This window comes from Nematostella vectensis, chromosome 3, assembly GCF_932526225.1.
Source record: "Nematostella vectensis chromosome 3, jaNemVect1.1, whole genome shotgun sequence".
Taxonomy (NCBI): domain Eukaryota; kingdom Metazoa; phylum Cnidaria; class Anthozoa; order Actiniaria; family Edwardsiidae; genus Nematostella; species Nematostella vectensis.
Window position 1 is genome coordinate 19,616,087 of NC_064036.1, and position 14,057 is coordinate 19,630,143.

General features: G+C 37.7%; 3 protein-coding genes and 1 long non-coding RNA gene across 4 annotated transcripts; 3 read left to right on the forward strand and 1 right to left on the reverse strand.

The window, feature by feature from the left end:
* Positions 1-101: 101 nt before the first annotated feature.
* Positions 102-427, forward strand: LOC125561374. Its single transcript, XR_007307403.1, has 2 exons — positions 102-196; positions 305-427. It is a non-coding gene; the product is annotated as an uncharacterized LOC125561374 (long non-coding RNA).
* Positions 428-1,153: 726 nt separating this feature from the next.
* Positions 1,154-5,475, reverse strand: LOC5508989 (PH domain-containing protein DDB_G0287875). The gene is made up of 5 exons (XM_001629484.3): positions 4,921-5,475; positions 3,188-3,867; positions 1,951-1,987; positions 1,730-1,839; positions 1,154-1,410 (listed from the first exon to the last, which is right to left on the reverse strand). The coding sequence occupies exons 1-5, from the start codon at positions 5,345-5,347 to the stop codon at positions 1,318-1,320; spliced, it is 1,347 nt and encodes a 448-aa protein (XP_001629534.2). The 5' UTR covers positions 5,348-5,475; the 3' UTR covers positions 1,154-1,317.
* Positions 5,476-5,708: 233 nt separating this feature from the next.
* LOC5508985 (60S ribosome subunit biogenesis protein NIP7 homolog) lies at positions 5,709-10,300 on the forward strand. The gene is made up of 5 exons (XM_001629522.3): positions 5,709-5,881; positions 8,160-8,246; positions 8,368-8,506; positions 9,403-9,543; positions 10,154-10,300. The coding sequence occupies exons 1-5, from the start codon at positions 5,826-5,828 to the stop codon at positions 10,271-10,273; spliced, it is 543 nt and encodes a 180-aa protein (XP_001629572.1). The 5' UTR covers positions 5,709-5,825; the 3' UTR covers positions 10,274-10,300.
* A 1,461-nt stretch (positions 10,301-11,761) lies between these two features.
* Positions 11,762-13,459, forward strand: LOC5509004. Its single transcript, XM_001629521.3, has 2 exons — positions 11,762-11,942; positions 12,449-13,459. Exons 1-2 carry the CDS (start codon positions 11,819-11,821, stop codon positions 13,231-13,233), a joined length of 909 nt encoding a protein of 302 aa, XP_001629571.2. The 5' UTR covers positions 11,762-11,818; the 3' UTR covers positions 13,234-13,459.
* Positions 13,460-14,057: the final 598 nt, after the last annotated feature.

The following is a 14,057-nucleotide window of genomic DNA, read 5'->3' on the forward strand; positions in this document are numbered from 1 at the left end:
CGAAATGGAACACGATTTTTTATTGGTCAAATTCTAAGTGGGCCTGGTTAAATTTTCTTTTGTTCATTTCATTAGACGAATAGAAAGTCGTGATAGATCAAAGGAGAAATGAGTTATTTTTGGTCAAAGGTATAAATGAGATTGCATGACTGTCAGTATCAGATTTTTTGTCAGAGTGAAGTATTTTTGCTTTTAGGTAAGTCTAAACTTTTGTCCCAAAATAATGGAATTAATACAGTGGAACCTTGATTTAACGAACCTCGATATAAAGAAGTACTCAGTATAACAAATGATTCCTCTTCAGTCCGGCCAAAATGACAGTAGAATGTATGGAACAGAACCTCGATATAACGAACAGGGTTCCCCAGTTCCTTCGTCAAATCGAAGCCTTACGGTAGCTATAAGCTATTGTTTTTAATTTACTCTCATAAATAAATAAGGTTTTATTTTCCTACTAGAAATAACAAAATAAAATTCTTACCTGAATAGTTTATGCTTGTCTTTATTCAAGTTGGGAAAAATGTACTCAACCACAGATTCAGACTTAAATCAAGATATGGAATGAATGTCTGAGTACTCTGTATATACGGTTTAAGAACCCTAAAAATAGCCATGCTTCTGATAGGCAGCTGAGTATATTTGTCAGTCATAGTTATTATTTATCATTTTATATATTGTCCTATCAGCATTTTCCTACTGAAGCAGGAAGTCAACCATATTGCAAAGATATTATAGGGGAAAACATTAATCCTCTTACACAGGTGGGTCATGTCAGGGGGGTCATGTTTGGAATATAATAGCCAATCTGACATAGAATACAAATATCAGGCAAGTACCCAGGATTGGCTGAGGGGGGAGGGGCGCAATCATACGTATCATATGGAAAAAGCAATAATGACCAACTTTTTTAGGCCAAGGGCCAGGGGGGGTATGCATGCACCCTGCACACCCCCCTGACTATGTGCCTGAATGTCAGGGTCTTTTTGCCTGCTTCAGCCTAAAAGTTGACCTTTTGACAATTGCATTTTTACCTCTGGTTGAATATGAATGGTGAACAATGATACTTGAATGAAAATACATTTTCCCCATTTTTCAACATCAGACCTTAAAAAACTAGGTATCTAGTCAGTAGCTGTTATACAAAAAACTAAAATACATGTTATACATTTTTTATTACCAACACCAACTCTATTGACAGTGATACAGGGCAATCTTATCTTTCTGCCATAACAAAATCGTATCAACAAGTCCAAAATCCAAATAGGTTGACAAGACCAGTTTTCCAACCATTTGCTTTTGGCATTCCCAACAATCTTTTTATACTGACAAAGCCTCTGCCTCTTTTTCCTTCATGAATTTCCTGAAGTTTTCATTTTCTAGCTGTGTCATCACTTTATTAAGAGCGTAGATCTGAAAAAACAAGGTATCGAAACTAATGTTAATTAGAGCATGATCCTCTTTATTTTTACATCAATTATCTATAGCCCATCTATCCTTCAATCTCACTTTATTTGTTCAAGTGTTGGACACAAGTGTACTGAAATATGACAACTGTGTGTGTGTGTGTGGGGGGGGGGGGGGGGGGCTGGAAAGGGGTTGTGCAAGCCTGGAACTTGGAAAACAAGGGCAAGGTCGATATTTCACTAATTTACCCTCAAAAACTGTTTCAATGTCCCTGCCTCTAGTAAAATTACACTCTAGGGAAAAACATATTTTTATGTTTACATACCTCCTCTCTCTGGCGTTGTCTCAGCTGGACCATTGATACTGCTATTTTTTTTTGTTCCTCTTTCATCGCTTTTTCCTTTTGTTTTTCCTCTGTAATCTTCATTTTTATCTCTGCAAGGACCACACGGATATAAAATCACCAGATGAAAAAAAAAAAAAAACTTTTCTGTCCAAAATAAGAGCTCCTTGTATTATAAGAAAAGTAAATTAACTTCTCATTACCTATTTTTTCAAGCTTTGCTTTCACTAGACGCTGACTCTGTTGAAACAATCAAAGCTGAGGATTAAAATACTGTAGTTATAAAGGCCCTAGCACTTTGCACTTTAGAGGTCAAAAGGGATTCGTAAACAAGTATGTAGTGAAAATGCTAGTCATTTTCTATTTAGTGATTGTATTTTTTTTGCTGCATTAAGGGTTATTTTCATGATCCATGAACAGTCTTTTTTGTTTATCGTGAATCATGAAAAGGACAAATTGAAATCTGTGATCCTTGATGCTAGGTTCACCGTGATTCTTGAATGGTGAAATTTGATCAGCGTGAGTCGTGATCTCTGCTATTTTAAATACATGAATCATATTTTCCAAGCAAAGATTGATCCTTGTCAATCATATACCCCCCCCCTGCACTTTATCTCATATCCCAGCTGGAATCCTGGATTACATGTCAATTGTTTTATAACCCATGTGATGACATTTGAGGTCTGTCCGAGTTGCCGAGTTGTATCCGGCTTACTCAATGGCTAGCCGCTGTAAGCTGGAGATGCTTTCCAGTCTCTAGATTAGTAAGAGTTTTCCTTCTATAGGATATGTTTTGAAATTTCTTAATATCTCTTGAATCATGGATGTTTGAATCATTTTATTGTGAAATGTAATTTCCCATTTTTGAAACTTCTGAAACCCCTTACCCCTCTGTTTTTAGGAAGCAACTCTCAACCACACCCCTTGGCAACCACACCCCTCGGCAACCACACCCCTCATCAACCACACCCCTCGTCAGCCACACCCCTTAGCAACCACACCCCTTGGCAACCACACCCCTTGGCAACCACACCCCTTGGCAACCACACCCCTCGGCAACCACACCCCTCATCAACCACACCCCTCGTCAGCCACACCCCTTAGCAACCACACCCCTTGGCAACCACACCCCTTGGCAACCACACCCCTTGGCAACCACACCCCTTGGCAACCACACCCCTTGGCAACCACACCCCTCGTCAACCACACCCCTCGTCAACCACACCCCTCGTCAGCCACACCCCTTGGCAACCACACCCCTTGGCTCTGCTTGATTCATTCCTTCCTAAAAGTATGGACAACATGCTAATTCCATAGCCACGCCCCTCCTCCTTAGTTTTTATCAGGTTGCATGCAAAATAAGTATTTTTGTCAGATAAAGAGAGGTGTTGGGGTGTAATTGCTCCCATCTACATTATCATTAGCTTTGAACATCTTTACCTTGACATCAAAGAGTGATGGAATATACTCGACTCTTTTCATTTGTTCTTCTGTAGGTGTCCCCGGTGGCACACTAGGTGCTCCACCCAGCATTTTTGACTGCATCTCAGATAAATACACCCTTCTAAATGTCACCCTACCATCATCCTGCATGCTCCACCCTAATTCCTTCCTAGGTGATGGAACAGAAGGTGAATTTTCAATTATGTTCTTTCGTGGAGGGTTTGTTGGAACTTTTTGCTGTGTTGCAATTGATTTGGTTGGCACTTTTGGCAAATAAATAACATTTTTGTTTGTTCTTTGGACAGGCATGTAGCTAGCCTGTATTTTACTAATGTTTAAAATGCCCCCACTGGGTTTGTTGAAAATGACAGAGGAACTACTGTGCCTACTACTAGCTGACGACAATGTTGTGAAAGAAGAATTTAGTTGATTTGTACCATCTTGAAGTGTGAGGCGATCAAAAACAGAGGTTTTAGTCTTTTTGATACTTTTCTTTCTCGTCTTCCCTGACTTTGACTGTTTCTTTGTTCTGTCCTTCTTCCGTTTTGTTATATTTTTTGCGAGTTTTTTGTTCGCTGCGTTTGCATTTTTAGTATTCACTTGAACTGTGTGTGAGTCCTCTTTGTTATTTTCAACTATCAGTGGGTCTGATTTGCTTTCTAGGCATCCACTTGATTCTAAACAAAAGGAAACATGTATGTCTTAGAGGGTAAATAACATGGATAATATATAATATCTATTAATATAATATATGCAATTAAAAACACTGTGTTTTAAATGCAGAAAAGAAACATAAATATAGACCAATTGAACATGTTTAATTAATATTCATTTTTTCATTGTATTTCTTTTTATATGAAAGACAATTACTTATTACTTTACTTATATTTGACATAGATATTTAACTTTATTAAATGTAATTGTGCTGGTTCCTGTTAATAGTAGTTTGCATTAAACATCTGATAGGACTAACCATAAACTCCTCCCATAAAAGACTTTTAGTATATAAAACTCGGGAGTTAATATATCGGCTGTTATACCCTCCATTTTGCTTAATTTCGGGGCGCAGGAAAATATCCACCTCTTAGGAGGTGAATATTTAACAATTATTCGCCGAAGGCAATGTAAATAGCGGTGGATAGTCCTATCCACCACTATCCACCGCTATTTGCTGAGCCTGAGGAGAATAATTCTTTTAGTATATACTTGGCGGGGACTGAACAAGACCTATTTGCTGTAATTATTAATTATTCCGAGATAGCGAACCAATCAGAACGTGCGTTCTTATGAAGTTCCCGCCAAGTATATACTAATGCATTTTATCCTGGGTTTCTCAACCAATCAAATCGCTTGTTCTTGACAGGTTCCCGAGTTTTATATACTAATATGCAATATACAACTCCTAGGAGATGGATGTTTTCTTGTCCCCCCCCCCCCCCCCCCCCCCCCGAAATCAAGCAAAATGGCGGGTGTAACAAGCCGATTTGCAAGTGTTTCCGAAAAGAAAATTGCTTTAAAGCTCGTTTTATATACTAAAACAATAATACCATTTCCATTTCGGCTCTCGGTAGATATTTCGCCACTATCCACCTCAATGGAAATTGCATAACTGTTAAACATACTTCTGTTACATCTCTGTTTGGGTCAAGGAATAACACAAAAACAGAAGAAAGGAACTCAAAACAATAAAATAATTTGAAGGAATAAAACTCCAAAAAGCGTGATATTACCTGATTTTTTAATACGATTGTGCTCAAGAGAAATTGCTTCTATCGCAGATGCAGCCCTTTTCTCGTCAATCTGTCCATATTCCTGATTTCTCGCGTTGTTGCCATCACGAACCCTTACTGTTGTTCTTGCCCTTGTTGCTGTTGTCACGAAAGCATTCGATTTCTGTTCAACTACGTCTACTTTTTTCTTATTTTGACAAACTCTTAGAAAACTCCTCAGGCTTGAAGCAGAGCTCTCCCTTGTTTGATTCCTTGTGTGAACGATGCTTATTTGTGTCCTTGAGTTGTTGTTAACTGGCGAAGAAACCTGCAGAGTTTGGAAATCGACGAATGACGGTTTCACTATGGTCAATGGAAAATCGCCGCTCATCATCCCATTTGTAGGGACTCTTGGCAAAATCCCGGCACTTTCCCCAAGCGGAATCATTTCAACTACTATTTAACCTAAATTCCCCACAATCACTCCATGTTTTGGAGCAATATCTTCAACGCCAATCATTCCGAACCTCGAACATCATACAACATAACACGATTTTCGCGTTATGTCCAAGTTGCTATAGCAACTCTTTTTTGTTCAGTTCGCGCATTATTCTGAATGATATGTTTTATTGCTAATCACATAAATTTATCCCTATTTTTCTTATTGCAGAAAGTAACTTTTATCGCTATACAGATTCTAGATAATTGTAAAATTTTAATATTTCGTAGCATTGTTTTCGATTCTTATTTTCTCGCTTGCATAGAGCCGGTCTTTTATTTCCGGTTACGGGAGTCACGTGATTTTGCAGAAAGCATTCGCGGGCTCAGATGACCACGTGAAGAAACAGAGTCAACACAATTCGCAGCAATACTGTTATTTTTACTTTATCCTGTTCTGTAATCACAGTTTATAAAGAATATTCGGTATGAGGCCGCTCACAGAAGAAGAGACGAAAGTTGTGTTCGAAAAATTAGCAAAATAGTAAGTAGCGAACTAAACTACAATCAAAGCATCAATCAACATTTGCTATGCTTGACATTTAACATTAAGTTACTGTATTATGCCAAGAAACTTGTATTTCAGTGCGTAAATTAGGACCTCATGAGGCTAACAATCATTCGAATTTCAGGGTGATGGGGCTTGGTGAATATTTTGTTACTGTAGGCTCAGGGTGACTAATCAAACGAAATCTTTATCAATGTCGAATTCTGTCAAATCACCTAAACCTTCAATTGATTCTTGTTGGGTTGATCAAATACAATCAAACCAAAAAACAACGGCCCTGCCAATCAATAATTCCGATAATCAATTATAATCAATAGTAATCGATAAAAATAAATATCAATCAATCGATTAATTGGAAATCAATAGAAATTGATAACGTGAAACTGTGTGAGCATCGATTATTAACGATTTTTATCGAAAAATACCGAAACAAGATTTCGAGCCACGCTTCTGCCGTGCCAAACCTAATTGTTAAGTATTTTATTATATTGGGACATTAGAAGCTTGACGTCTAAATCAATTATGTGTGGTACTGCAAAAGTTCGACACTGTTTCAAATGTCGAGACCTTGTTGTGCTGCATTTGTTTTGGTAACTTTTTTACCCCTTTGAACGACGCAATCAGCACGGCATCTGAATCAACATTGTGTTGACCTAAATGAATTAGGGACCTTAAGAAACGATGACAGCTAAAAACAATGGAATTTGATTTAGAATTCAATAGCAGCATGTGGAAATGCATTCTGTCTGATACAAAAATTTTGAAGACGTAAAAATTTTAAAGTTTCGTCTTCAGTTGAGGATGCAGACGTTTGCACTGTAAATTCCACTCCACTAGCTATGTTCGCTACTGTAGAAATGTCATTTTTTTATCTGTCTCTGACTAAAATGTTTTGCTTATTCCATTGCAATCAAATTTTTATTGATCGCCACGCGCAAAAAAATCTTTTTTATCGCGTTGTTCTAGCCGTTGTCGTCGTCCTTGAGGTCCCTTTCCAGTGGTCAGTTTTAAATATAAGAAATCGATAAAACCTGATATTAACCGATAATATTCAATATGATTGAGTACTCTTGGGCTGTGAGAATCGATTATTATCGATCTCCAATATCAATCAATAACAATCGACTGATTAATATCAATTAATATTGATTAATTCGATTAGTTTCCGATGATCGATTTTTATAAATTGGTAGGGCCTGGAAAAACGTAGGTTTCAAGGCCAATTAAATGTTTGGTGTTCAATTGATTACAATTATAAGACTGCTTGCCATCTCTCCTTTGGCAAAAAGTCACAAAATTTTGCCATGGAGTGCTGATGGCACAAGCGAGCATCTTGAATTTGTCTAAACATAAATTTGCTCACCTAAGCTAGAGTGAAACCTGATTCTACTGGGGTTTTGTGCCTTCTGTGTGTGTGATCAGTCACTCAGTTCAGATGGCCTGGGGGGTGTGGAAATTATTTCCATGGCCTACTATCAAAGACATAAGAGTCCATAGAAATAGCTGTTTCCTGTGGTTCTAATAATAAGGTATATACAAAGGGCTAACACTCGAAATGTCAGCACAACTACTCTGTATTCCTGAGGCGTTCAACATACTTTTTCTACCTTGTGTTAATTTATACCTTGTCTACACCATGCCTACGTAGACCACCTAGTTTTTCCACAGCCTGTCTGTAGTCTCTCTAGTACTTCCGTATACTAACAGTTTGATAATAAAAAGGGTTTAAGCACCCAAGGGACCCTGTCCCCCTCTCTTTATTGCAACAGGAGAATTCATGCAAGGCAACATGAATGGCATTGAAAAGGATGTACATGCTCACAAATCTACTAAAAAGTGCCATTGACATCATAATACTGCATATAAGATATGAAAAAATGGCGTCACATTGTAATGTTTTGGCAGGATATTATTTTTTTATGTAAGGGCTATAAGTGATTTTTTAGAAACAAATATTTTTGGCCAAACATTGCTAGAATCTCTGAAACAACAAATATAATTAATGTTTTTTTTTTTCTACTGTGAGGCATCATTACAGTTAAATCAAACAAGCTATATAAATCAAATATGAGGCTGATCAGAATAGGTGTCAAGAGGAACAACAAACAAGATACAGTGAACCCTAACAACATAGAACTCAAACTATTGTCCATCTCTTTTGAGTGTTGGAATTAACGGAGTTCCACTGCGAATAAAATATCATAGATGCAGAAATTATACTAATCTGTCTTATTCTTGACACTTTTACTTTCAGCATTGGTGAAAATATTAAACTTCTGATAGATCGGCCTGATGGGAATTACTGCTTTAGATTGCACAAGGATCGAGTGTACTATGTCAGGTATGTACGGTGTGAATCACAATCCTCATCCACTTGCTTGTTATACACTCAAGCTTTATGTTATGCTTTTATTATATTATTATATTTATTATAAGCTTTATGTTTTTTTTGTCTGTTCCAGTGAGCTGATAATGCGAAGAGCAACCAATGTTGCAAGGGATAACCTGATAAGCCTGGGGACATGCCTAGGCAAGTTTACAAAATCTGAAAAATTTAAGCTTCATATAACAGCCTTGGACTTTCTGGCTCCTTATGCCAAGGTAAGTACCTGTTGAAGATTACAATATATATGTACACATGTTTATTTATAAATACAGTAGTTGAGTACAACCTTGAAAGTCACATTCGTTCCAACAAAGTAATGCTGTGTTTTCACTTGAGAATCAATCTAGGTTTGGTTTATGGTTAACTGAACTTCGGTTAGGAGAAATGTGTTAACACTTGAAAACCTAGTCTCGATTGACCATTCAGCTGGAACAGCACCCATGAATTGGAGTTCTGAGGTCAAACTGCTGCTGCAATTATCATTATTTTTCTGGACCTTTTTGTCACTCTGTGATGACTTCTGTTAATAAGATTCTCCAATAATAGTTCAAGACGATCGTTTAGGAAAACACTTTGACTGATTTTCGCTGAATTGTTTGCACTAGAACTTTAGGGATTTGCTGTCCCTTGACTTGAAAACAAGTTGGTTGTAAGAATACTGTAAAATGTGCTGATTTTGAAAACATGTGGCAATCTCACAACTATTGAATAAACACTGAATGAGAAATGACTGACAATTGGCAAGCAATAGCTGGCAAGAACTGTCAACAGATTTGTCTGTTACCTCTACCTGTAACCATATCATAAGATGGTGGCCTAGTGGAAACACAGCATAAGTGATGTCTAATCCCTTTTAAAGAGATGTCTTTTGCATAAGAGTAAACAATAATAAGTTCCCTTATACTGACAATCGTGTATTTTTACTAAATTATGGAAAAGGAGGTACCCAAAAACAACACCTTTACTTTATAAATCTGTTTAGAGCATTTCCATTGCTCTTTTGATCAAACTCATTGATATTTGATAATATTTCTGATGACAATTGCCCATGCCTGCACAGGATGATGTTTGTCTTCCTTCCATTTATACTTTCTATTGTCAATGTTGACAGTACAAAGTGTGGGTCAAGCCAGGAGCTGAGCAGACGTTCTTGTATGGGAATCATGTCACCAAGTCTGGCCTTGGAAGAATTACAGAAAACACACCACAATACCAAGGAGTAGTGATCTACTCCATGAGCGATAGTCCACTGGTATGTGTGTGTGGTTTTCTCTAGTGTGATTGACTGAGTATCTTTGAGGACTATGATTTTGCAAATTTTTCTATTTTTTAAAAAATGTACAGAGCTTTTAATCTCGAGACTTAAACATTGTCTTTTTGTGTGGTGTTCATTGCTGGATTTATGTAAGTTGATGTGTTCTTTCATTTAAAACTATCTGGCAGAAGGAAGAGTAGATATGCTTTAAGGCCTAGTTTTTACTAGTGACTCAAGTGCAGACACAAGGGCAAACAAAAGTTTTTTTTTTATAGTGAAAGCAAGTTGTGAATAAGTGAACTACCTCTCACTAAACATGGGGTTTGAATTTGATTAGTCAGTTAATGTCACCTGACACGAATAACCAAGCGCATATCTTTTTTGTGCTTTGTTTTAACTTCCCACAACCAAATGCAAGCATGTGCAAGAAAAAATGTTGATATATTGGGCTTATTGCTGCATCAAGTGGTTTTCACAGCTAAATGACCTTGGCTCACACTTGCATTACTAGTGAGAACTAGGTTTTAGATCGAAATGGATTAAAGTTTGATTGAAGTATGAATTTCCAGCCATCCAGGGTTAAAATAGTTTATTTCTTACTCTGTAGGGATTTGGTGCAACAGCTCGATCAACACAAGACTGTCGCAAGGCTAACCCCACAGATGTGGTAGTCTTCCATCAGGCAGATGTTGGGGAATATTTAAGATCTGAGGACACATTAACATAGTCTTATGAAATAAAATTATAAAACACGGACAAGCATTCAGATTAGTATCCTCCTTAACTTTTGGACCTTGTGTTGCCCTGTTGTACCTTGTTTTGCTCTTATGCGTTTGTAAGACAAGATGACACAGCAGCTGGAAGGGTAGGGTATAAAATTTCGACCAGCTCCTATCCCTTATTGGGTGTTGAAGGATTTTCCGATTATGCTATCTCTTAGGCTATAATATTCGACCAACTGCTATTCCTTAGGGGTGTTTGAAGTGTTCTTCGACCACACCCTATTAGCCCCACCCCCCACCCCTCCCTGGGTAGCTCGGAACATGGGATCATAGAAATGAGATGTTTATTTTCTATCTACAAAGTGCAACTCGGTATACAAAGCCAATGCATCCCCCCTCAGTCAGTTATGAGTCAGCCTTGGACTGAATTTCTTGTTATGGTCGGACCATTAGAAAAGGGAGAGGATGGGTAAGGAACAAAACAAATTAATACACGATGAAAAGCCTGGAAAAAATGCTTGCAGCCCAAAACAGACAGAAACGAATGCATACAACGATGAAAAAAAATAATGCAATTCTTGGAAATAAAAAACAGGCATACACGACTGAAACCAATCACGCTATTGCAACTGCGTACGTATTCTTGACAGGGGCTCATAAGTAGGGGCATTCATCTTCCCCACATTATGGTACTATATAGGTGTCACGGCGTTTCCTAGGATCAGGCTATTTTTAGACGCGCGGATTGGCCAGTCAGATGCTTCCTTTGCGCTGACGTTTTGGCTGAACTCAACTGCACACGCAGTCTCAGACAAAAAGCTATGTTTTTTCTTCGGTACTTTGATTTTCGTTGCTCTCTTCTTCAATATGAATCCAACTTTGAATTTAAATTCTGGCTTGCAATTCTTTTGTTGAACAAACAAAACCGACGGATGATGGATAAAAAAGTATTTTTTCTAACTGGAATTTGCGCATTCAAATACTCTCGCGCGCAACCAACGTCAACGTAGCTGATTGGCCCGTTCGTGCACGCGCGTCTAAAAATAGCCTGATCCTAGGAAACGCCGTGACACTTATATAATGCAGATGATTGCCCCTACTTATGAGCCCCTGTTCTTGACCAATCGCTTGAAACGTATTTTACAATAAACCACAAGTCAACCGATCGATTAATACTTTCGACTTTTTGTCGGTAACATAACAATATAGGACCCATCAGCCAATTGAAACGAGCATTGTTTTTTAATGCTTCGACCACACCCAATGTGTTATCTCTTAGGGGTAAGAATTGTTGTTGACCACGCCCTAAGTGCTATCCCTTAGGGTTAAAATTGATTTTGCTGTCGAGCACCCCCGTCTGTTTTTCTCGACAGCTCGGGGGGGGGGGGGGGGGGGGGGGGCACAATGAGTTGTACGATTTTGCTGCACGTATTACCGTATCTATACTGGCTCTTCGAGGCTCTGGCTACTGGCCTAGGAATCCCTGAAAACCGCGCAGCCCTGGGAACCACTTCGTTACTAATAACAAATGTTTGTAAAGATGGCGGATCATGGCTTCAGCACAAGACATCGCTCGCCGCATTAGATCAAACAGCTCACACTCGAAGGAGTCCGTTAGAGGCCCGATAAAGGCAACAAGCCCAGTTTATCACTCCGACAGACGTGTCAGCGAAGGTATTATATATTTGAGATTTTAATGATCTCGAAAAGTGGTTGACAGTTGTGGTCATATAGTTTTTTTGTCGTTTTCAGCTGTTCGTGTTACGCTTTTCGTCACGAGTTAACTCACCATTAGATTCGTAGCAAGTCATAGGTTTATTTAGCTTAAGGAGCAATTAGCTGCTAAAAAAAGAAAATATTTCTCCTTTTTTTTCTTTAAAACATCCCTTAACCTCCTTTGATCAATTATATGGTTTTAAGATAGTTTTTTTTTCTTGCATAATGATAAGTTCTAAAATGACCACTGTGTGAAAGACTGAATTGATTTATTATTTCTAATTACATGACCATCATAGCATTAATGCTAAGTATTTAATAATAACTCAAATCATTTACTTTGCAGTTGCTGTAGTTACTTTATTTTAATGTATCCTATTTTCCTTAGTGTATTTTGCATTTATTTTGCTATAAAATCCTGTTTTCATTTTGGTTATATCGCCTTTTTTCCCCTTTTCATGCAGTTGTTTTAGGAGAAAGACCGCAATCAAGAAGAAGCCACAGAAAATCATCATATGGAGGTTTGGATGATGTTAGGTGTGAAGGCAATTCTGAATTCCAATATCAACGGCCAGGTTCAAGCAGGTCGTTGGATGGAGCAGATGTTTCAGCACGCAGAGCCCGCATGATGCAAAGGCAAAATGCAACTACAGTTGATCCTGAGGAAAGGCAACAATACACCCCCAGGCCCCCCTCCTCTCGACCACAATCAGCCAAAGGTCGTCCAAGGTCAAGATCTGGCCGTCCAATGCCATCACAGTCTAGAGGGTCTGACATAATTCCTGATCATGAAATGCAACCAAAACAGCTCCAACAACAGTGTGTATCTTTCTCAAGATATACTCCACTTCCATCTATTGGAACAAGACCACAAACTCCATCAGGAATGGAATGCCAAACTCATAACACCAAAAATAGTGATGATGTCAATATTAATCTAGCTGAGAAATATACCAACATGCACATAAAGAGAACAATACCACCAGAACCTGGAGACAGTGAGCCGGACAGGATTCAACTTGCACTGAGACTTCTAGATGGATCACGACATGAGCGTTGGTTTCATCCCACAGACACTATTCAGGAGGTTCTGTGCTTTGCAGGCTTTCTTTCTAAAGAAATGAAGTTACTAGAAGATTATGTATTATGTACAAATGATGTTCCTAGAAAGGTTTTTGAGGACCCCTCGTTGACACTGTGTGCAGCTGGGCTTGAATCACGAACTGTCCTTCATGTCCAAGAAAAATGATCATTCTTGTCCTATTTATATAAAAAAATATTGTATTCTTTCTCATGATGTTTACTCAAGCTTCCCTATATTATCAAATCACCAACTCCCCCCCCCCCCCCTTTGAACACATACTCCCCTTCTCCCCCAGGACTCATTTGCAATGTTGAGTGACAGATTTTTATTTCTTGCAGCATGTCAATTTAGACAGAATAATAAGGAAATAAATCCTATGTAAACTCCAAAACCTCCTTGTTCTTGCTTTTTGCGGGTACAAATCATACAGAATTTTTTTTTCGTATGGCACAAAATCACGCACATCTGCTTACAGTTGCAAAATACAGTATATAGAATAATGTGCAAAATACAGTATATAGAATAATGTGCAAAATACAGTATATAGAATATTGTGCAAAATACAGTATATAGAATAATGTGCAAAATACAGTATATAGAATAATGTGCAAAATACAGTATATAGAATAATGTGCAAAATACAGTATATAGTATAATGTGCAAAATACAGTATATAGAATAATGTGCAAAATACAGTATATAGAATAATGTGCAAAATACAGTATATAGAATAATGTGCAAAATACAGTATATAGAATAATGTGCAAAATACAGTATATAGAATAATGTGCAAAATACAGTATATAGAATGTGCAAAATACAGTATATAGAATATTGTGCAAAATACAGTATATAGAACAATGTGCAAAATACAGTATATAATGTGCAAAATACAGTATATAGAATAATGTGCAAAATACAGTATACAGAATAATGTGCAAAATACAGTATACAGAATAACGTGCAAAATGAAGTATATAGGGGGTATA